General features: G+C 40.4%; 2 protein-coding genes across 2 annotated transcripts; one reads left to right on the top strand and one right to left on the bottom strand.

Annotated features, from left to right (window-relative positions):
• Positions 1-1,809: 1,809 nt before the first annotated feature.
• C17H17orf67 (chromosome 17 C17orf67 homolog) lies at positions 1,810-8,299 on the bottom strand. The gene is made up of 3 exons (XM_058851995.1): positions 6,813-8,299; positions 6,046-6,146; positions 1,810-3,120 (listed from the first exon to the last, which is right to left on the bottom strand). Exons 1-3 carry the CDS (start codon positions 6,865-6,867, stop codon positions 3,004-3,006), a joined length of 273 nt encoding a protein of 90 aa, XP_058707978.1. The 5' UTR covers positions 6,868-8,299; the 3' UTR covers positions 1,810-3,003.
• Positions 8,300-8,877: 578 nt separating this feature from the next.
• Positions 8,878-18,189, top strand: DGKE (diacylglycerol kinase epsilon). Its single transcript, XM_058851991.1, has 11 exons — positions 8,878-9,456; positions 11,055-11,214; positions 11,693-11,803; positions 12,726-12,869; positions 14,640-14,797; positions 15,087-15,138; positions 15,290-15,403; positions 15,877-15,948; positions 16,476-16,603; positions 17,543-17,654; positions 18,013-18,189. Exons 1-11 carry the CDS (start codon positions 9,011-9,013, stop codon positions 18,169-18,171), a joined length of 1,656 nt encoding a protein of 551 aa, XP_058707974.1. The 5' UTR covers positions 8,878-9,010; the 3' UTR covers positions 18,172-18,189.
• Positions 18,190-23,384: the final 5,195 nt, after the last annotated feature.

Below are 23,384 nucleotides of genomic sequence, written 5' to 3'. Positions count from 1 at the left end.
AAAATCAGACATTTGCTGAAGGTCTTTATTTTATGAGTTACAGGTGACTTTTGATTTTGATCAATTAAGCTGAACATTTTAAGAAAATGAGTTAAAAAGCAAGCGGGAGGAAGAGGGATGTGGAGCTTTCACAGTCCTTGTGGGCTGTGATCCTGGTTGTGTGCAGAAACAGTGGCATCTAGTGGGCAGCTCCTCAGCTTGGGAAAGGCACTGGATATAAAACAGGTCAGTGATTGGAGATTATGATTATGCTTATCATGGATGAAAGGTTTTCCCAGGTCTGTTTTAATCCTTCTCTTTAAAACCATTTGGAAGACAACTGTTTTTCCAGATTTCTCACCTTCAGTATACAGCTTTCAGAATGCTTGTTCTTCTGGTTTGCAGGCATGTAGGAAAGTCCAGCATTTTCCCCTGAGAGTTTAAACATGGACAAAAACAAACCTGCAACTAATCCTTGAACGCATTCAATCTAGTTCAACTATAGAGGAATTCAAGAACAGCAGAGCTTTGGAGGAAAGATCTGTGTAGAGGAAGAGAATAAAAACAAACTGAAGGACTCTGAAAAAAAGCTTAATTACATAATTCTGTAGCTATAACTAAGTATATTTATGCAGTGTTTGTTTTTTATGCTAATTATCTATGAGATTTTTTCACTGCTGAGTCACAATAAATACTTGAGTTAATTTATTTCTACCTGATCCTAAGATCCTGTTCTTTTGTTAGGTCCCTGGATTCTGTGTAAAACACTGTGTGTATTTTATGGACCTACAGAAATACACAATAAGAAGGATGAGGAGTTGCTGCATCCATGGCAATAGTCTAAAGCAGTCACACGCCTTCACTCTCTCTTTAGCTTTCAGTGTTTGCCAGTGATGAGCAAACTTATTAAAGTCTGTTTTGCTGGGCTCCTCTTCTCTGGCTGCCTCTCCCATAGGCTGGAGGGTGTTTCTGTGTTTACTTGCAAAATTAATTTGTATTAAGAGATGACTTGGCTTCTTAAATCTGGCAGAAGAGCTGGATGTCTTAAAAAGCAATAACTTGGCTATGTTTTTCATGATCACAGGATTCCAGAGGCACTCATAGGGTTTAGTCTAGGTTTCTTTTCTTAACTTCAACATTTTTAGTTCATTCTCCTTTCCTTCACACTTTTTTTTTTTTTCTCCCTTTATTCACTATGTTTCAAACTTACCTCTATGGTGTCTGCTGCTTTTCTTGCCTTGAGGGACCAGGAGGTTCTTCAGTGGTCAGTTCTAGCCCAGAACAGAATGGTAGATATGTATAAGAGAGATGGGTTTGATTTGAACATTAGTCAAATATGAGTGGGCTCCTTTGCCCATCAGCCTGACACCAGTGTGGGCTAAAGGCTCTTAACACTACATATAATTCCTTCCCTTATGAAGTGGCAGAGAATGTGAATCAGTGATCAGGAAGTACTTCACCTTTCTATATTTCTAGTTTTCTACTTGTTAATTAGACTTAATAATATTTAACTTTTCATTGGAGATACCTACATGAGATCCTTCCACCCTCATGTGGAAAAGCAAACTTCAAAGCAATGAACAATCTCTGTTCCATGTTTGCTTTAGGATTAGCTCAGTGTTACCGAGAAGAACTGAGTAGAACCTTCTACTTAACCTTCCCTGAGTATAACTAGGTGGGAGTTCTTTTATTTCAAAGAAGTACTTGAAAATTGACTTTCACAGGGTGAAAGTTGACATAATAGTCATCAAATTAATTTTTCACTGTGCAAATAAAAACAGAGACAGGATTTCACCTAATGACTTTAACTCAGGGATATGCAAATTTAGATCTCTCTGTTCAGAGAGTTATGAATGAAGCACACAATAGCAGCCTCATTATACTTTTTCACACTTGCAGATTTAATCTATGATTTATCTTGGCAGTAGGGGAAAGCAAGCCTTTGATGCTTTGAGATTTAAATTGTTTCCTTGGAGTCATCTAGGAGAGCTGTTTTACTGGAAGGAAAGTATACCAGAAAAACTGTTGATTTATTTCAGTCTGTCAAAAGCTCTGTAGCACTAATTATCTTATAGATATTCATAAAATTGTGGTTTATTTTGCTCCCAGTCCTCAGGTTTCAAATGTGACTGCAGTGAGGAGCTCTGAAAGTTATTTTGCTCCATTCATAACTAATTCTGTTGCCATTACGGACCACAGCCGACATTTAAGAGCCATCAAGCAATTTTTTATGTTGTTTTGCAGGTATCATGTGTTTCCCATCTGACTGTACAAGATACTCTTCTCCAAGGTATAAGTTATAAAGGCTCTCAGGCAGGAAAGGGTTGGCTGGATTCATTTGCCCCTCCTGGAAGAATTACAAGGGGAAGGGATAATTGTGCAGAGAAACTACACAATTATTAGTCTGCACCATAGTGCTTCCCAGCTGCTGGTCCTAGAAAGTCCTCTGATGTTTCCTTAATTCTACACAAAACTGAGCCTCACTTCCAGTGAGTTTAGTATGGGAGACTAAGGGAACAAAATCATCTGCAAATGGAATTGGCTCAAGCTTTTATTATGGAACAATGCGTGAAATACTCATCAGGCAGTAAGACAGTGTGTGACATCAATGTTGTGTCTTCATGCAATACTGTTATTTAACCTAGAAAACTGTAATTAAGGATTCCTCCAAAGCCCAGAAAGCTGGCTGGTATTCTGCAATTTTCTATTGACCTCTCCCTCCAAGTTCCTTTTGCTTCAGGCAGTCTAAACCTGTGCCCTTAAAAGGATACTCTAGGACTAATCAGTTGCCTCAGAAACTGTGGAAACCCTCAATTCAGTTATTCATGCATGCAATCATTGCTGCTAGAAAATATATGGTTGTTTATAACTCATCAAGCCACTTAGAGCTGGAAGTTCTGCTGAGGACTGCACTGTACTGCAAAGAGGTTCTGCTCTACAGTGAGCACGTAGCCAATGCAGGAATAATCTTGTCCTCCTTAACACATGTGTATATATATATCAGTTGCAGGGTAGGCAAACCCCTTAGATTGGATGCACCAGGTCCCTGTTGCAGTGTGGGAGGCAATGAGGATTCAACCAATGTTCAAGGAATTGTTCTTCTGATCTCTGCTCCAAGCGCTGGAGGTAAAGCATATACTCCTATTTAAAGAAAAGAAAAAGTAATTTAATTGTGTAATCATCCAATTCTAATGTCAGGTCAAAGACCCAGGATAATTTTACAGCTGACATAAGAGCCATTAATTTATTCCTTAAAATAATCAAATACAGTGAAATTGTGTTGCTAGTCAGCTTGCCCCAGCCTAGCAATATTTAATGAATGACATCATCTCCAGATCAGTGAAGGTGTTGAGCAAGAATTATACAACAATATTCATAAATTAGGAATTCTGTATACACATTTCTTATTTGCATATCGACACAGAAGCCTTTGTTGGGGCTGAGGGTACAAAGGATTCTCACAAATAGGTCTGTTACAGCCCCTTTTGAAAACTGGTTCCTGCTGCTTAAAGAACATTAACCCCTTGCAGGATCATGTGGCAGGACTGAAGGGTTCTAGCAGGTAGCACACATCAGTGCTGACTGGTGATAAATAAAATAATGTGAATTTCCCATACCAATTCATAGAGAGAGGATTTGGTTTCAACAACAAATTTATCAAAGTAAAGTGGGCTGTGTGCCAAAAACTTGACCTCCATCAAGGACAAAATTTACTTTCAAAAAGTTCCAGTCCTAGTGGGCTCATGAGCTTTGTGAAGACCAGATACATTCATTCAAAATAATCCCCCATTGCTTTGCACAGGGGGCACTGTTGGAATGGAAGCTGTAGCCTAAACCCTTTGCACTGGCCAAGTATTCCAGCATCAGGATCCTGCCTTTCACTGGGCTCTCTCTCCTCACAGCACTGAGAGACCTGGCTCAGATCTCTGGGGACAGACTGCCTTAGGAACTGGCACAGAACAGAGCTATGTGACTGAGAAGATGCCACATTATCAAAAGCAGGCCCTCAATCAAAGTAAGTTTAAAACATGCTGATAACATAAATTACATTCTTTAATAATTAAAGGGGGCTGATCTTTCTGTCTGTAACTGAACAGGTTTTTGACTCAAGCAGCCCTGTGGAAGTCAAAGAGTGTCACAAAGAATTGCAAATCACATTCCCCAGCTCAGCATGATCTGGCCCAGTACAAACAGCTTTTGCTTAAAACAGATGAAGAGAGATGGGTTCATCCCAGCATTCATTTCATTCTGCTACAAAGCACCCATACAAAATCAGTTTTTCTCCTTGAATCCATGTGCACAAGCTGTGCACAGGGATGCACCAGCCATGCACCCTCATTCACGTGGAAAATCTCCACGTTCCACAAGGCAATGAGGATTGGTTTTTTTCATCAGACGTTTCCTTTTCTACTGAAAACCTTGACATTTAGGGAGCAAAACAAACACTCTTATGTTTGGATTTTCTTACAGAGCGTCAGCTTTGCTTTCTAGATAAAAGAATAAAAGAAAATAAATAAAAGAAGGTTGGAATTTCTGAAAAAGTGTTTGTTCCTAATTGTGGTAGGACAGAAAGTTGCAAGGACAGAGCAGCAGAGTCAGAAATCCAACATCTCTTTAGCCCTGAATCCCTCCCCACACACAGCATCATAGAATTCATCAGGATCCCAAGTCCAACTCCCTGCTCCTCAAGGACCAACTAAAACTAAACTAGTTTAGTCTAGACAACATTGCATGCGTGCATGTAGCTTCTTGCCCTACAGGAATTACCTGAATCCAGTTCTTCTGCTGCTTCATTTATTCTGTATTCAATATTTGTTATATTTACCACATACCCTTAATGGTGGTGGTATATTAAGCATAAGCACAGATGGGAGCTGTATTCTTGTTAATTTGCAAAAACTACAAGGCTCATTTAACAACTTACAAACCAACCCAGTCCTGAGTGTTGTGGGCAGCAGTGCAGCCTTCTGGTTTTTGGCTGTGCTGTGCAATTTTCAGTGTACAAGGTTGTCAACAAGCACGGAGCAATATCCTTGTGACAACTTTGGTTTGTCGTGGTGTCCCCTTTGACAAACAGTGTGTTCACCCAGTGTTGGGCAGGTGGATTCTTTTTGGCTGGTGTACATTACCCACTGCAAAGGGAAAACCAGGAGCTGTTTCTACAATCCTGCAAGGCACGTGGTACTCTTTGTGTCCTATGGAGTCCAGAAGTGTTCAGCACCTTGCTAAACTGAGCCCCCTGTGCTCGTCACACGCACAATCTTTGTGCTCCTGGCTTCTGTGGGCTTTGGCTCTTCAGAACCATGTAATTTTAGCTCAGTTTATTTACCTTGGAAAGAAATAGGCAGTAGTTTTAAAATACCTTAAGTACCCTTGAGAAGTGCAGGATTATGTGTTAGGTCTTGTCAAAGCAAGGAAAACAGAAGGCTCTTTAATTCTTTTTCTCTTGTTGTAATAGGCTTTAGAAAGAAATAAATGTAGATATTGCATGCAAACCCAAAGATGTTGCATTAAGCCAGCAACTAAAAACTCTTACAATATCATAAAAAAACATCCTATCTGTAGCATCAATAAGTAAGACAATGAAAGTAAGTGATTTTTAAAGCTGGTTCAGAACTACCTCAGTCTCCATGCTGACTACTGACACCTCCATCTCCTCTCTGCCTGCAGTATGGATGTACAGAATGTACTGGAAGCAGAAGACACTTCCTGTTTCTTGGTTTTTCAGGAACAAGCTGATGAAATCCATATCTCTATAATTCAAAAGCCACATTGTTCTCACTAATTTGACTGGTATTTTTGAACCATGATAAGTAATCTCCTCATTCTGCAAGTGAACATTTCCTGAGCAATATTCAGCACTCAAAGAATGCTTTTAACTGTAATTTGAAAGAATTTAAAGGTTTTTTTAATATTTCATGGAAGAACTCAGCTGCTTTAAAGGGTGATATCTATAACATATAGCCTGGAAGCAATAGAAATTTAATACTAAGCATAAATGTTTTGAAGGGTTTGGTGTTGGGTTTTTTTAGTTAATGTAATTTAATAGTAAATATCATAAATCACCCTCATTGGTTCATCAGGGAAACCAGCTTTTCTTGGTCTCTCTTCACGACGAGTCCTCAGCATCTGTTTGGCATCTTTTTCAGACAAAATTGGTGAAGTGTCTAAAATGAGAACAGCAGAAATTAGTTCTGAAATTATCTGTCACTTGTGAAATGAAATGTCTCCAAACCTGATTTTTTTTTTCTATATACAAAGTGTTCTTTCATTACAGCACCTTCCCAGCAGATATTGCATTCCAAGAGATAGGAGTGGAATTTTAAATCATTTTTATTCTTGTGTTTTCTCTCGTTCTACTAGTATGAAGCAAAGTCCACATAGTCATGTTAGTATAAAATGAGCAAATATAACACCACCAGCAAACCACTGGCATTAGTTGCCCTTCCAACTCTTTGTTCTTTTCTGTGTTGCTTTACAGGATTTTTTTCAAAGTAATGAGTTAGATACATTGCAAAGAAGAGATTGCATTGAACATTCTACTTGCAGGACCTTGGTAAAATAATATTAAAATAGTAAGCAAGTATAACTAAAATTTGGGGGTTTATAAGAAATGACTACAGTGTGGTAATGAAGAGAGTTGAATATCAAATACAACATCATGATTATTAAAAATCAAATCATGGAAAGCCTGAATTATAAAAGTAGTTGAGTGTTAAATGCATGAAAATGCATGAAAAATGAATACTAAAATAGAAGGTTGACAAACTAATACAACTTATATGCTCTGCAGCTCTACACACATATGCAGGTTTGTTGATATAAACTCCTACCTGTAACAGTGGTCAGCAGGAGCAAAAAGGAGACAAACACAAGAAACTTCTTCATTTTTGACTCTGCTTTCTCTCAGTCTGTCCCAAAATGAGCAACCCTGACCAAGGCATTCGCCTATTTGAAGGAGCTACGTCAGTCACAAATGTTTGTTTATGCTTTAATTTGAGCGATAGTATGATTCTGAAGACATCTGGTCTGAAGGTTTGAATTAGTCTATTATCTGCTCACACATTCTCTGCATAACTCTTTTCCTGAGGGAAAGAAAATAGAAGGCTTTTTTTTTCCACCTCAGGCTTCAGAGCTACACTGGGTATTTTAAACCTGTGAAAATAAAGCCTAACCCCTTATATTTAGCATGGCAAGCAAAGGTTTTTGGTGCCCAAGTTAAACTATTGTTTTTTAAAAGCCCAGTACTGTTAATCTCAGAGGCAGCTGCAAAGGGGCCCCTTCTTCAAAGAATTGTCTCTAACTTTGCTCCAGCAGAGAAGTGCTTACTAAAGGGGTTTAACTCTAGCGAAGTCAGCTTATGACTGCTGAGAAACATAGCAGTTTTCTATTAAATTAATAGAACCATACAAATGAAAACCCACGTAATTCTCCTCCTTTCAGGACAAGTTAGGAGAAAACAGAATTATAAAGGATAGTAAACACAGTGTTAAGTAAGGATGTAGGTTAGCAAACGTCACTGCAGACAGGTAGTTTTGGCCTTGAGAAATATGCAGAGCTCTTCTAGGCAGTGCCATGCTGAACACATGGTACCAGCATCATCAATTTGTAGGGCATGAAATGCATCCCTTCAACTATAACATATAAAATAGACAGTCAGAGTTCGTCATTGGCTCTTACGTGAGGGAAGTGAGGAATTTCCTTGGAAACCTGAGAATTGCCCAGCTGTGCAGTATGTGCATTTTTCAGTGTTTTCAGATACCAAAACCCTGGAATCCAATCAATTTTGTATATGCTGTACGGATTTAAATCATTGCTCACTACACTATTTTGAAAGTGCAAAAACCTGTAGGTTCTAATGGCAGCCACTATTTTTAGAGCTGCTCCAGGGGAAACAGTCAAACGTAATGACAGAACAAAATTATGAAGGGGAGGCATTTATGGTTGGGCAATAAAGCAGAATCATGGGGAGGACAAATACAGGCACAAAGGCACGACTGGGGGAACCTCACTGCTCTCTACAACCAGGGAAATGCTGTACCGAGCTGGGGATTTGACTCTTCTGCTGGGCCTATAGAGGAGCGGGGGGAACGGCCTCAAGCTAAGACAGGGTTGATTCGGATTAAATATTTTCAGTGTTTGGTGAAAATATTTGGGAAGGGCTGCCCAGGGAGGCGGTGGAGTCACCATCCCTGGCGCTGGGCGCTGTGGTTCAGTGGTTACAGCGGCAGTGCCGGGAGCGCGGTCGGAGGGAGAGATCTTAAAGGCTTCTTCCAGCTTTAATAACTCCATGATTCTAGGGCAGAACAAAATTATGGGGGAAAACATTTATGGTTGGGCAATAAAGGCACGAACACGGCGGTCACTCGGCCCCAAGACAGCGCGGCCTTCGCCTCGGGTCTGGGCCCGGCGGAGCCGCAGCCGCAGCCGGAGCGGGGGCCGGGGCCGGAGCCGGAGCCGGAGCCGGAGCCGGAGCCGGAGCCGGGGCCGCTCCGCCAGGCTCTGTCGCGGCCACTGAGCGCCGCTGGCGACATCGCCGCTGTCGCGACATACGGGGGCGGGCGGCGCCCGTCTCCTGGCAACGGCCCCGCGCCGCTTCCGCTTCCGCCGCCCCGCGCATCCCGCGGTGCCGCTCCGAGCCCGCCGTGCGCCCCGGCCCCGGCTCCGCCGGCAGCTCCCGGGCGGGCCGAGGGCCGGAGCTCGCTGTCCGCTCCGCCCCGTGTGCCCCGCGGAGGGGCCCGGGGCAGCGGCGAGGGACAGCCGGGGCCGCGCCCTCCCGGCGCCGGGGGCAGCGGGCGGGAGGAGCCCGGCGGCGGCCGGCGCTGCGCAAGGCCCGGGCGGGCGGCGGAGGAGCCCCGGCCGGAACCCTGCCGTCGGCCCGATGTGGCGCAGGTCGGTGCCGAGCCCCGAGGAGGGAGTAGAGGATGGTGCGCGAAGCTGCGCCTTGGCTCCCTGAGCGAAGGGGCCGCTCCGGGGCTCGCCCCGCCGCCTGCCCGAGAGGTGCGAGGGGTTAGGCCGGGGAGGCGCAGGGATGGAGGGCTCGGGCGATGCCTCCTGGACCGTGGCCGACTGGCGCCTGGCCCTGTGGACCCTGTTCTCCGTGCTCCTGCCCGTGCTCATCACGGCGTGGTGCAGCTTCCAGCGGTCCCGGCGGCAGCTGCGGATCCGGGACATCTTCCGCAAGAGCGAGCACGACTGGCGCTACACGGACCTCTTCGGGCAGCCCTCGTACTGCTGCGTGTGCGCCCAGCACATCCTGCGCGGCGCCTTCTGCGACTGCTGCGGGCTGCGCGTCTGCGAGAGCTGCCTTAAGAAAGCGGACCAGCTCTTCCTCTGCAAGGAGATCATGATGAGGAGCACCGCGGGAGCCCCCAGCTCCATGCCGCACCACTGGATCAGGGGCAATGTCCCTCTCTGCAGCTGCTGCATGGTCTGCAAACAGCAGTGCGGCACGCAGCCCAAGCTCTGCGACTACAGGTACTGCAGGGCAGTAGGAGCGCGTCCAGTGCCATGTCAGTGTCGTGTTTTCCACAGGGTTGTTGGGAGACCACACCCCAAAGGAGATCCTGCAGTTGTCAGATAAGATGCTGCTAAAAAAAAAAAAAACCAACTTCAAAGAACCTAAAATTAAAATAGATGTTTGTGAGTCATAGATTGAGAGTGTGGCATTGCATCTCACGTCCTCTCTTTCTCTTAATTGCATTACTCCAGCATGATGTGCAGGCTGACGTATAATTACATACAAAGGACTCTCAGTGTCCAAGGGAGTTTGTATTTTAGGGGATGACATTAAGAAGTTTCTAATAAATTTGTCAGTTGTACAGTGGATAGCCTGAACAATTTGACTGGCACAGCTCACAGTTCAGAGAACCAATGTGTGCATCTCAAAATTGGCCCCTGCTCAGTATAAGGAGAACAATGTCCTGTAGAGGTTTCAAGTGTATTCTTAAGGGTGCTCAAAAAAGCTAAAGAGAAGTTTTATAAGCTACTGCTTATTGTTAAGTGTTTTAGTAAGAGTGTTTTAAAAATATGATGAACCATTAAATGGACTTACACTGTCATTAGTAAGGTTGCTTACAAAGTTGTGCCAAAATGCACAAATGCAGTGATAGGTGCCCTGATGTGTTACTTCAGCCTACTCAAAAGGTATCATCTTTTTAGCCTAGATTCTGGCAGCTTTTGCTTTGCTTCTGTGTGGTACTGTCAAAATGCTTGGTAAGTACTACAGAGTAAAAGAGCACATTATTAGAAACAAAACCTTGAGAGTGTGTGTAGGAGAGGAGGGAAGGGCAGGAATTTAGAGGCAAAGGGGAAAGGAAGAAGAGGAAAAGAGAGTCACAGTTTAGGGCAAGTGTCATTGCTACTCTAGCTGAGTGTTGGATTAGTCAGGACTCCAAAAATAGCTTTCCCAGCTGCTTAAATCAAAGCTTTGGATGTAGCAAACGGGGATTAACATTCTGCAGAGGCTGGAAGTGGATATTGCAGTATTTCCTCTTGTTCTAGTCTGTTTTCCAGGACAGCTTTTAGAATAGGTCATAAAGCAGAGCAGTTTTGCATAACTAAATCACATCAGCCTGGTACAGCTCAGTGTAACCTTTTAGGTTTCAGGCTTAAAGGGACATTATCAATCTTAAGGAATGCATTAATTCATGACTAGTATCATTCATTCAATTGAGGCCCAGTGTTTTTTATCTGTGCTCTTTAAGGATGGACATGAGTTCAGGTTCTTTTACAGCCTTTCAGTGTAACTGTTAAGATTGCAAACAGGAGCATATTTAAAGCACCTATTTTTTTTTAATTAAAAAGAACTGAATTAATTTAAAACTGTTGAATTTTTTTCCTAGCAGAATTCAAATTCTTTCCTAGACCTGCAAGCACATGACCAATTTATGTAATTTTCTATAGCCAATACATAGGCTTCCAGGGAATGCATGGTTCTCCCTGTAATGTGTTTAAAATACTACTTATAATGGTGCATGTAAACATAAATATTTTGACAAAAGTTTAAAATAAATGAGCAAAATGCATGTGCCCATTTGACAATTGTTTTAATGTTTTTTGGTCTTTTTTTCTAGATGTGTGTGGTGTCAGTACACTGTGCATGATGAATGCATGGTGGATTCTTTGAGGACTGAGGATTGTACATTTGGAGAATTCAAAGACTTAATTATTCCACCTTACTATTTGTCTGCAATTAACCAGATGCGTAAAGAGAAAAGAACCAGTTATGAAAAGGTAATGACCCACTGTTTCTTTGGTTTAGAATATACCAAAAAACCCAACCAAATAAACCCACAGAGAGACCTTGAAATTTTGAACTCAATGCATTGTCATATTAGTGACTGTCAGGTAAATGTCTCAAGATATATTAAGTACTTGTGTTAATTTAGAGGTGTTTGTCATTTCACTAACGTGGTTGTTGAAGCATAAGCAGATGTGGATTTTTTTATTCCAAAATACTGAAATTTGTCTACCTTACTTCTTTGAATGTTTTGTGAGTTTTTTACTACCTTGTTCATAACATTGTAGTATTTGTTGTCCTGGGCACTGCAGAATCTTCAGCCTTGGTGTTCAGAAGTATTTGTTTGTGTTTTGGCTACTTCAGACTAACTGGTAATATTTCAGCACTTGCAGGGGATGGGGCTCGAAGCAAGGCTGTAAGTATTTTCAGACATGAAGTTTTTGTGAGACTGACTGTTTCTGCCTTTTGCAGGTGGTCCCTTACTGCAGGATGCCAGTGATGGTGCTGGCTAATACTCGCAGTGGAAACAACATGGGTGAAATTTTACTAGGAGAATTTAAAATGCTGCTGAACCCCGTTCAGGTATTTGCAGTGCAAAGCCACCATAATAAAGCCAAGGTTTAGATTAGGATAGATAGCACTTTGCTTATGCAATGGTAATAGGATCTTGTGGAAGATCACTAAAGGAAACAAATTCATGCAGTTTATTCTTTTAGAAAGCAACAGTTTCACAGAGAGCAACAAAAAGTGCAGAGGCTTCCTCCAGCCCTATGTTTGTTAGGATTCTAACACCAGTCCAGTTTTTTTGCTTACAGTAATACATGCAGTAATTTAGTAAATGAGAAGTATCAGACTCTTGAAACAGTGTAGCTTTTTTAGAAAATGAACTATTTAAATTTTCTTTTTAGGAAACGTGTGTTTGTTTAAATCCTCACTTTATTTGTGGAAATGTCAGCCTGGACAGTTTTGCTTTGTGTAGTTGCTTTGCCCTTAAAATCCACTGGGATGGCTCAGGATGTTGACGTAAGGCAGGCAGTTGTTCCTTGGATTTCCTGCCTGCACCTTAATACTCTTCCTTTGAAGTTCAAAACCCAGCTGTAAAATACAGCCTAAGAGAAATCACTGTGTGTTTTAAATGCATCCCAGTAAGGCTTTCAAGAATAAACCTCTTTGTTTGCTGAGTATTTTAAAATTACTTTTATCTGAAGTCTTTCATCTTTACAGAATTCATCTTCATGCTTCTAGATACAGACTTTTCCAAGGGCTCTGTCAGCTCAGTTTATCAGTGTCATTTAATCCTAGGGAGGCAGCTGGAGCTCTATTGTGAATTTGTGAAACAAATCCTGCTTATGAAAGTCAGGACATCTCATTTGCTAATGTAATACTGCAAATGGAGAATCTTTGCTTTGCATTTGAGTTAACTTCTTGAATTTGTTTGTCTGTGAGGCAAATCCTGAGTCATGTTCTGTGAACTTACAGAATTCTTTATTTTCCATTTTTCTAGGTTTTTGATCTCAGCAAAATTGCACCTGCTAAAGCTCTGCAGCTCTGCACTTGGCTGCCTTGCAATGCTGTCAGGGTTCTGGTCTGTGGTGGGGATGGCACAGTGGGCTGGGTCCTGGATGCAATTGATGAAATGAAGATAAAGGTATGATGTTTTAAATTTAAAGGTGAAATTAGTTTTGAAGCTGCTGAAGTTCTACTCCTCATCTCTTACCTGCATTCATTGCCTTCATCTTTCCAATTAGGCTTACAGAGGAATATTTGCATAATTGCTTATTCATATTGGGGAGGGGTTTGGGAAATGCATCTTATGATTCCTTGTAGTTCAGGAAAAATATAAGCACTTTGGATTTTAAATTATATTGATTGTAGTTCTTTTCTGCAAAATAAGAGAACAAGCTGCAGGATATTTTCTGCATTGTTATTTCCTCTTTGAACAGATTTATATTGTCATAAATGGCATTGCTAATATTGGTTAGTGTGCTCTGACTGCTCCCTTCTCCAGCACACTCAATCTTTTAAAAGAACCTCATCATTTTTCCAGCTATACTGGTTATGTTGCCAGTGCATGAATGCTTCTCCTCCTTGTCATATCTTCTGAAGTCTGTCTGTCTGCAGCTTTGCCTGTTAGCAGCAAGTAGAGGAGGAAAAAACACGCTGTATTTACTGTTGGTTTGAAATGGAAGATATTCTCATTTATGGGATGCTCCTAAGAACTCCTGAGAAAATTAAGAATGAAAAATTATTACAAGGCTTTAGTGCTATACCTAATAAACTTTTTCTCTAGTGCTGAAAGGCAGAAAGTTTTTCTATCAAAGTTTTTGGGGATTTTTACGACAGGTTTCTTGTTAATACATAAAACATTGTAGCTAAAGGCCATTATTACAACTTCATGCACAGTCCAACAACCTCTTTGAGAATTATTGTGTGCTGATAAAGTAGAAATAAAGTAACTATAAAGGTTAATGAATGTGAGTATATGGTTGTGTGGTCCTGGGGACTTGATATATCGTCTCTCAGAGCTGATATCGTTAAAGAAATCTGGGTTTTTCTTTGTTCTGTTCAAATTGAGTTATTGGTATTAGATAAAATACCATAGAGATTTATCAGCAAAACCTTTTTCTTATCAGCAGTAACTTATATACATATAACAAATAAAGTTATAACAAATAAAGTTATTTGCTCCCTTCATTTATCTTGACTTTCAAATACAGGTTACTTGGCTGATAACCTTTCTGGACAAAACAGTAACCAAAGAGCCAATTTACTGCAAGTGCTTTTCACGGCTGAATTGCAAAGGCCATAGTACAGCTGAAATAATTGTTCACCCTTCTGTGGAGAGGAGAGCCAAGCCCTTTGCTAAGGTGGCTGTTCTGAACAGCTGCTGTCACTCTGTGCTTGGCAGAGCTGATCATCACCTGCTCCATCTGTAGGTGACAGTCTGAAACTGAGACACTTGACTTTGCTCCTTTGAGTATCTGTATTTCTGTGTGGGGTTGAACACTCTGCTATTCTGCATCTGTTGTTTAGACCTAACCTCACCTCAGTCTTGCAGGAGCATTTTGGTGTCTTGTTGCAGTTCACAGCCTTGTGTGTTACATCTCTCAGTGTTCATGTCACTTCCCAGATCCAAAGCATCATTCCTGGGAAGGAATACTCTCTTCAGTACTCCTAATGCTCTGTTCCCATGTTGTGTTTGTATTCTCTTTCTTTCTCACAATAGTTTAACATTTCCCTCCTTTACATTATGCCTGGGTAAGCAGTTCAGTGTGCCACCTGCTCTGCCAGCCCCACAGCTCTGCTCTGTGTAACAGGCTGCTGGGAAGGTGAATTTATCAAATCTGAACATTTGGGGATGGAAGGGAGACAATGAGTGCTGAAGCAGGAGCTAATATGCAGTGTTTTTGTATCCTAGGGGCAAGAACAGTATATTCCACAAGTTGCAGTTTTACCTCTGGGAACAGGGAATGACCTGTCAAATACACTGGGCTGGGGTGCAGGTTATGCTGGAGAAGTCTCTGTGGAGCAGATCTTACGAAATGTCATGGAGGCAGATGGAATCAAACTAGACAGGTAAGGAACAGTGAAAAGATAAAATGTATAGAACCAAACACTGCTGTAGCTCTGCTGATGGCCCACTGCAGCCATTTCTTTACTTAAATTCAAGTATTGCTGGAAGGAACTACAATGTAACTGAGCCCTGAATTCAGTCTTTTAATTGTTCTACGGTCCTTAACGTCTCTGTAATTTAACTAAATTTGAATATTTTGCCTTAACCTTTGTATAGATATGAGATTCTAGCTACAGCTTTGATACTGAGAGCTGTCTGCCACAAGTCTAAGTACCAGCTCTTGTTTTTCAGATGGAAGGTTCAAGTAACAAACAAAGGATACTACAGCTTAAGGAAACCAAAGGTATGGTTTGCAAGTATAAATATGAATTCTATGGAATACCTGTATGTTTATAAATTTTTTGTTGTTGTTATCAACTTCCTGTTAAACACTCTGAATTTTAAACCCTAATAATGATATTTAATAAGGCATAATTGAAAGTTCTGTCTTACAGGTATTCACAATGAACAACTACTTCTCTGTAGGACCTGATGCTCTTATGGCTTTAAATTTCCATGCCCATCGTGAGAAGACTCCCTCTCTGTTTTCCAGCAGAATCATCAATAAGGTGTGTTTGGTAAACTGACATTTCCTCCTTGGAGTTGTTGATTTGACTTCAGGCTATTTTTAGGTTCACATTCCTTTACCACTACTTCCTTGCTGCATTTTTCTTAGGGAGGGGATTCCACGGGTAAAATATGTTTGCAGCCCACTCATGAATTTTCTGCCTTGCCTCTGTTTGCTTATAGAATTTGCAGTTTGCTCAGTTTTTACTCAGAATTTCTCATTTGCTTCGAAACTTCATGAGTCAAGTGCTTATTTCCTTTTCAAGTGGAAATCTAGTTTCTTACACAAGTTGTAGCTCATCTCATGAGGAAGGTTTAGTTTAAGAATGTGAAAATATATTATGTATATATTTTAGATAAGGTTTGCACAGCCATAACTATACATAAATATTTCAAATAGTCTTCCTGTGTGTTGTCTTTTTCTAACAATGTTTTCTTTTCTCCCTGTTTTGTTTGGGGTTTTCTTATTTTGTAGGCTGTTTATTTTTTTTATGGAACCAAAGACTGCTTAGTACAAGAATGTAAAGATCTTAACAAAAAGGTTGAGGTAAGTCTTTTAACTTGCTTATTCTCTGGACAGTCAGTGGAATGTAAACACCTACATTGTGAAAGAAAAGAAGCTTTGCTCTTTACAATATTTACTTAATGATATTAGTGTAAGGGTGGCTATGGCCTTGGAGTGTTTTTGTGTTCCTTTTGCTGTCTTCAGCTCACTTCATGGAATTCATGTCTTTGGGTTTACTGAAAATTCCTAACTTTTTTTCTGGCCTTGACTCAGTTCTTTGAGTGCAAGCACTGATATTCAGCTATAGTTTGCCATAGCACCAGAATCTTACATAAGTGAGAGTTCCTTTTTTTCTTTTCTCTATTAATAGAAATTTACTACAGCTCAGGATATCTTGTGAAATCAGAAGGATTTTTTTTTTTTTTTTTAAATATGGAAAGAAAACAAATTCTCTTGGTACAGAGCCAATTTTTCTTTAAGTGGAAGCCTATTAAATGCATAAAGTGAATATATTCTGTTGAAGTACAGAATGTGATGCACAGTAATTAACTTTTGCTTGTCTTTTAAAGCTAGAGTTGGACGGTGAGAGGATTGAGTTGCCCAATTTGGAAGGCATCATTGTGCTGAATATTGGATACTGGGGAGGTGGCTGCAGGCTCTGGGAAGGAATGGGGGATGAACCTTATCCTTTGGCAAGGTACAGAGGGCAATTTTTGCTTTGTTTTTTCTTTTAACAGTTCTTGCAGTGTAAGAAATTCCCTCAGACTGGGCTTATGTAGCCAGGCTTATCTGCAGGTCAGAAGGGTTCCTTGGGACAGGCTGTCTTACATTTGTTTATTTTCCTTGAACTAGAGACTTGGAGTAAAGGCATCCTACACATCAAGGGTGTTTTAAGACTTTCTTAAAATGTCTGGCATGACAGACAGCAGTGGTATTGGAGAGGCTGTTAACAATAAAGTGAGCCTTCAAAAAGTAGAAGATAGATCTATTTCATAATCTAAAATACCACATCTCATTAGAAGTTAAAATGGAAAGTGAAAACAAAACATGTCAAAAATTTTGACTCCCATGTTGGGAGCAATACCAAAGAGAAAAATAATTTTAAATTATTATTAATTATTATTATTATTTTAATTATTATAATAACCCTGTTGTGACTTCCTTCTTCAGAAACCATCTATATAAAGACACCCATAATTCTGTTACAAGGCTTACAATCCTGAATTTCTAAAAAATACTTGGGCAAGGTCCTTTACCCAAATCTAAAAAATTAGGCTATTAAAAGACATTCCTTTGGATTAATATCTGAGTAAAAAGATAGAAAATGGTACAAATTTATGGAAAATGTGGCCCTGTGGGCCTTGCATGTGCAAAGTGAGCCTTGGAAAGTCATACATCCATGATTTCCAGAGGCCAGCTAGAGTGTGCTGGCTGGTGAATTGCTCCATAGCTGTGGGGTTTGATGGCTTTCTTTGCTGTTCAGTGTGATTTGTTCTCCAGCACAAATACATAAACTTATTGGTAGCACAACATTTGTCTTCTCTCTGGGAGTAGCAATAAAAGGACTGTAGTATTTGGGCAGATGTGCTGGACCTCATCAGCATCACTGAAAAGGGTCTCATTTTTTATTTCATAGACATGATGATGGACTTCTGGAAGTTGTTGGTGTTCATGGTTCTTTCCACTGTGCCCAGATCCAGGTGAAACTGGCAAATCCTGTTCGCCTGGGGCAGGCACACACAGTGAGGGTAAGTGCTGCTTAGGGACCTGTTCTCCTAAATTTTTTTTAATACAAAAAAAAATTACAAAAAAAAAATACAATAAATTTTTTTTTTAAAAATAAAATTACAAAAAATACAGAATCTCAAGCACTCAACTGCTTGAATCAGATCTGAAGTTGCAGTTTGCAGTTGAGATGGATATTTCTCTTGCTTAGTAAAAATTAATTATGTCATAATACACAGACCTCTGTTGCTGTGGTTGCTGGCCTGTGAGTGCCCCTCACAGTTCCTCCCTGGCCAGGCTGTGAATGTGTGTTGCAGTTGTAGGAGGTGATTTCAGAGCCCCTTGGAACTGCTGTGATTGTGTTGTTGTGTTTGGTACCAGCTGATCCTGAAGAGCTCCAAGATGCCGATGCAGGTGGATGGGGAGCCCTGGGCGCAGGGGCCCTGCACTGTCACCATCACTCACAAGACCCACGCTCTGATGCTGTACCACTCAGGGGAGCAGACAGATGATGATGATGCCTCCAGCCTGTCAGAGTAACACCACAGGAGGGAGCAGGTGGATAAAGACCTGGAGATTTTGTGGAATTTCACTTGTGGCAGCGAGGAGCTTCAGCTCATTAGGACACCCGTGTTTGATCTAGGTTGAGGTTTATGCACTAAGGTTCATACTTGTAAATGAACTAGAGCTGAGGAAAAAGCCATGCCTTTGCACTCATGGAAACTTTCACAGCTGAATTACCACAACTGGTTTGCTTTTAGGTTGGTGGGGATGCCCTCCAGCCTTTCCCACTGGAGTGTGTTCCTCTATTGGCTGAAAAGGGGACAGATGCTGCAACCCTTCCTCGCTGTGGAATCAGGTCTTCAGCACATACAAACTACAGTGTTTCAGAGAGATGTTTCATACCCTTGGAAAGGGGAGCAGCTGGGGGGTTTGACCTGCTTCCAGCTGCCCCAGAACAGTTCCAGAGCAGAAAACCACCCAGGCAGAATGTGGGTTGATGTTCTGACAGCAGCCTGGTCCTGGCTGCCATCTCTGCTTGGGAGCAAGAGCAGTAACTCTGCACCTGCTTGTGCAGTGCATTTCTAATAAGCTTCACTGAGAGAGTAGAGGATCTGGGAGCTCTGGGGAAGGTACTCAGCAAGAAAATTGCTTTTGGACCAAAGGTTTCTGGAAATGTTATTTAGGAAATGACCTTTTTCAGTGGCTTTGTAAGCCAAAATACCCCGAGGTCTTGAGTCCCCAACATACAATTCAAAATATTTGTACCATGACTTGCACTGAATGATCCTGTGACTTGACTTTGCTTCAGTTCAGTGAGAGACTAATTCTAGTTTCTGTATATAGCAACATCATAGTTCCTGGGGAGGCTTTTTTGGAGGAAAACTTGGACAAAGGAGCATCTTTTTTAGCTGTTTAGATGAAAGGGTTTTAAAGAAATAAGGATGACTGGCAAATGTGGAGTATTTTTTAAAAAACTTGTTAAAGAGCATGGCTCATAATTACTTGAGAATGAGCAGTAGTAACTGAAAAATAATTAATTGAAAGTTAACTTTCAATTTTATGTGTGGAGGTTGAGAGCTAAGTTTGCATAGGTGGCATTCATGTGTATAATTTGTGGGAAAAAAGCATGGAAGCACTTGTTTTCTGACTGGTTCTAAGGGGGTCAGAGATACCTTGTTGGTTACCCTTATTTCCCTTATGAATATAAAGTGGGGAAAAAGATGAGTGGTTGATCCTGATAGTGGAGATTCAGAACACCTACAACAGTACACAGGGAATGTCAGCTTGGCATATCTGAAGCTTCTCAGGTTAAAAGCTTCTCAGGTGAAAACATCTTCATGGTTAACAAAAGTAAAAGATCTTATTCCTGTTCTTTTTTTTATGAGAATTTTAAGCCTGCAGGAGGTGAGAACTGAGTTGAGGTTTAAAATGTCTCACTGAGTAAATTCAGTTTAGTTACTGAAGGTGCTCTTCCAAGTAAGAAGAGAATTTATCCTGTGTAAGCCAAAATCATAAGAAAGTGAGAGCTTTGGTCTGAACTTTGAATGTTGCTGCTTTTGTCATGATCCCCCAATTTTTAATTATTTTTTTTTTCTTTACACTGACTGAAAAATGATACCATTGGGTAAAGTAGGATGTGTTTCTAGGTTTTTTTAAATGAAACTGTTTTTCAAAAACCTGTAAAATGATGTTCGCATTAACAGTGAACAATCTATTTATATTTTAAAATAATTTATTGAAACTTGGCAGAGTCAGTATTTTTAAAACCTTCAACTGTAATCCTCTTTGGAAAGCATTTTTAACTTGATGGTATTCCTTGTAGAAAGTGTATGTACTAGATCTTCAATACTACTGATTCTCAGTGAATTTATAGCAGTCTGAAAATGTGATTAGAGTGTAATGAACTGTAAAATGGAAGCCATTTGTAAATTCCATATTCATTAGCCTTATACACCTCACTTTAATTATTTTATTGTATGTAAATATAGATGAAAAGTAATAGTAAAATATATGTAAAAAGTGTTTAAAACACCCTGAGTATACTATGCTAGATTAATCCATTACCTTTTTTTTAGTTATGAGTTTCAATTTATATTAGCTTCAAAAATCTTACCAGTTATTATTTTTTTAATAACTTGTAACCATCAGCATCTTAAAAGTATTTAAGTTCTAAGCTGTAGTTCTTATGTAACTGTTGTTTACAAACAAATGAGGAATCTCTGGAAAAGCAGGGTATGTGCTCTGAAAAGCGGTATTTGAAATTACACCAGTGGCTACTTTAAACTGTTCATAATGCAGTTTAGTCTGCCCTGAAGTTGATCAGATGATTATTCAAATTGGTTTATAGCCCAAGAACCTTTAATTGTTAAAAATCTTCACTCTTTTGACTCCTGACATCTAGAAAAGAAATAATTGATGCCAAGGTTGGAAGTCTCCCTGTTGTTACCACAGGTGAGGGGTGGATGGGTTTCTCCACCTGTGCCCCAGTGGGGGCTCTTTGTGCTCCCTCTCACTGCAGCTGCCAGGAGTCCAATCCAACATGTGTGAAATCCTCTGGGGAAGGTAAGTTCATCATTCCTGCTGGAGAAACAGCGTGAAAGTAGCATCTAACTGGATGCTTATTTGGGAAAACCCCTGATAAATGGCCTTGATTTTGGAAGTGAAGAAGTTTGTGTCTCACCCATGGACTGTAAGTGATGGAAGCAAAGTGGCAATGATGGCTATGGGGAAACCTCTTGTGAAATTGTACTTATGGTTTAGAGAATGTTCTGTAAGGTTCAAGTGTCCATTGTGACTGTAGCTGTCATACACGTGGCAAAAAAAGGTCTTGTAAAACATAGTTAGCCCTGGCATCTGTGGGAAGCCTTGCTGTTTCCAGCTGTTGTTTGACATCAATGTATCCTCCTTTCTGGTGTGTTGCAAATTGGTTTAAAGCTGGTTTTGAATGACCTTGTTTCCAGTTCTATCACAAGTTTGTTGTCAGGTTGTCTGGCAGCAGAAATGGACTTGGCCAATTTGTAACAGAGCTGTAGCTGCCCAGTGCTGTGGTGTGCATTGGAAATGTAAACTGCTCCATGCTTTTAAAATGTTGTAGGTGTTTAGAGCACCACTTCAGACAGCTGCTCCATCCAAGGAGTTACTCCTTGTAGATTGGAACCCTGGAAATCCCCACAGTGTATTCTCTATCTGGGAGAGGGGACTCTGCAGCTGGAGCTCCTGTCCTGTACTGAAGAGTTTCCCCTTAAACTGTTAATAATAAACAATAGAAAAATAGAGAAAACAATATTTCAAAAAGTCAAATTACAAATTGTTTCTTCTGTCAGTCTTCGTATATTAAAGCTTTGTGTAAAATGTACAGGGTAAACAATAACATGGATTGTCAAGCACTTAGAAGTGAGTTCATAAAGTTTATTTTTAAGTTGTATTGCTGCACCCAGTAGCTTAAATGAAGTTTGGTCAGATTCTGATAACTTTCTTTACTATAGGTTCTCAATCCTGTGATAGACAACACAGAAAGCATAAATCTTTCTAAAAACAAGTGCTCACACTGCACTTGTTTACTCACATTGAGAGGATGTGCTGGGTATTTTTATGTGCACAGAACCTCCTCAAAGGCAGACAAGAAAATTGGAATGGCTTCACATAGCTGTTCCTGGCCCAGAGACTCACCTGGTTGGCTTTTCCAGTCACCAGCACCACCAGGACTCCAAAGGCTCCCTGGTCTGTACTGAAAATACAATCTTTGTTCTCATTGCTGCCGGGGAGGAGCGTTCCTTTTCTCCACAGGTTCTGAGAACTCATCCTTGAAGGGTTTGGTTTCAGTCTGCCCAATTCCTTCTGGTTCTGTGCTGCATTTTACTGAAGCTTTTACAGTGTGTGTTACTGTATCTCACTGTTTAAATAGAAAAGCACTGCACCTTCAGCTATGATCAGCACAATGGCAGCAGTGTTAGAGTAATTTTTACTGGTTTTTACTTGGCAACAAATACTTTTGGTAGAGTGGCACTGTAACCCAGTTAGTCTGTGGGGAAGAGCAGGACACTTAAAAATCTGCATGTGTTCTAGCTGAAAATCCTTTTTAGGTCTGTATTTCGTACTGACTACTAGCAGTTTTCTTCCTTTTGGAAAATAAAAAATGAAGTCTTCAGGGGGAATTAAATTAGGCTGTCTTCAGATTCAAAAATACTAGGATGTAAATGATTGTATTGAATGATAACCACTTAATTATGACAACCACTTGAGTAAAAATGCTGTTTTCTTCTGAGAAATGAGAGGTGCTTCTTGAACACAGGGATAAGGCAGCAGAGACCACTTCCTGGAGAAATTAAGTAAATGGAGAGAATTTACACATTCTTTATCTCAGCAATGTTGAGGCCACATTATAAAGCACGACATGACCATGATTTTGTTATCTAAGAGTGCTGAATACCCAGTTCAGGCTTTGGGCATCTCAGGGAGATACTTTGAGCTGGAATAAAGCCACATGCCTTGAATAACCTGTTCATGTTGTGCAGACTGACCTTAGCTGAGGATCTGGCCCTTAACTGTTCCAAAGTATGAATGTATTCAAACTTGTACTTTCTGATACTGCCCTGTGTCCTGTGCTGTGTCCCCCTATTGCTGTATGTAATTAATTCTTTGCATTGTTTAAATTGCAAGTTGTTTGTAGATTTCAGCATAAAAGTAGGTTTCTTTTTAAGATTATGTAGGAACGTAAATTGTGAGGTTTTTGCATTCTGTACCTTCAAGGTTTACATCCCTCAAGAGCCATTTTGTCTGCTACAAACTGCTGTAATCCTTTGAGTACCTCCAGCCATCTTCTCTTTCTAGGATTTTTGTAGTTAAACAGAATGGATTTTTATTTTTGTAGCTTGTAACTTCAGTATGTATAATAGTTGCTTATTAAGTAGTGATCAGAATACTGTAAAAATGTTGCTTTTAAGAGCTGTAACTTTAAATCAGTAATATCTGCTTACAAGAAAATGTCAGCATGTTAACAGTTTCTAAAAAAAAAAATTATTATTTAGCTTCACATGCTGTAATGCTGCCATTTCGGGCTTATATTGAATGTGTTTGTCTTTATGTTCTAAAGTGGCACTAAACAAGGAAAATATGAGCTATAAGTGCAAGAAATAGGTCCAAAAATAAAATATATAACATTTTAGGCAATTTTCAATTGAGAAAATTGACATTTGGGAATCAGTATTTTTTTATTTCCCACCGAGCAGTAAGAAAGGAGTGATCAGTGG

This window comes from Poecile atricapillus, chromosome 17 (assembly GCF_030490865.1).
Source record: "Poecile atricapillus isolate bPoeAtr1 chromosome 17, bPoeAtr1.hap1, whole genome shotgun sequence".
In the NCBI taxonomy this organism is placed as follows: domain Eukaryota; kingdom Metazoa; phylum Chordata; class Aves; order Passeriformes; family Paridae; genus Poecile; species Poecile atricapillus.
Note: the sequence above shows the minus strand (reverse complement) of the source record. Positions and strands in the feature narration are given on the sequence as shown.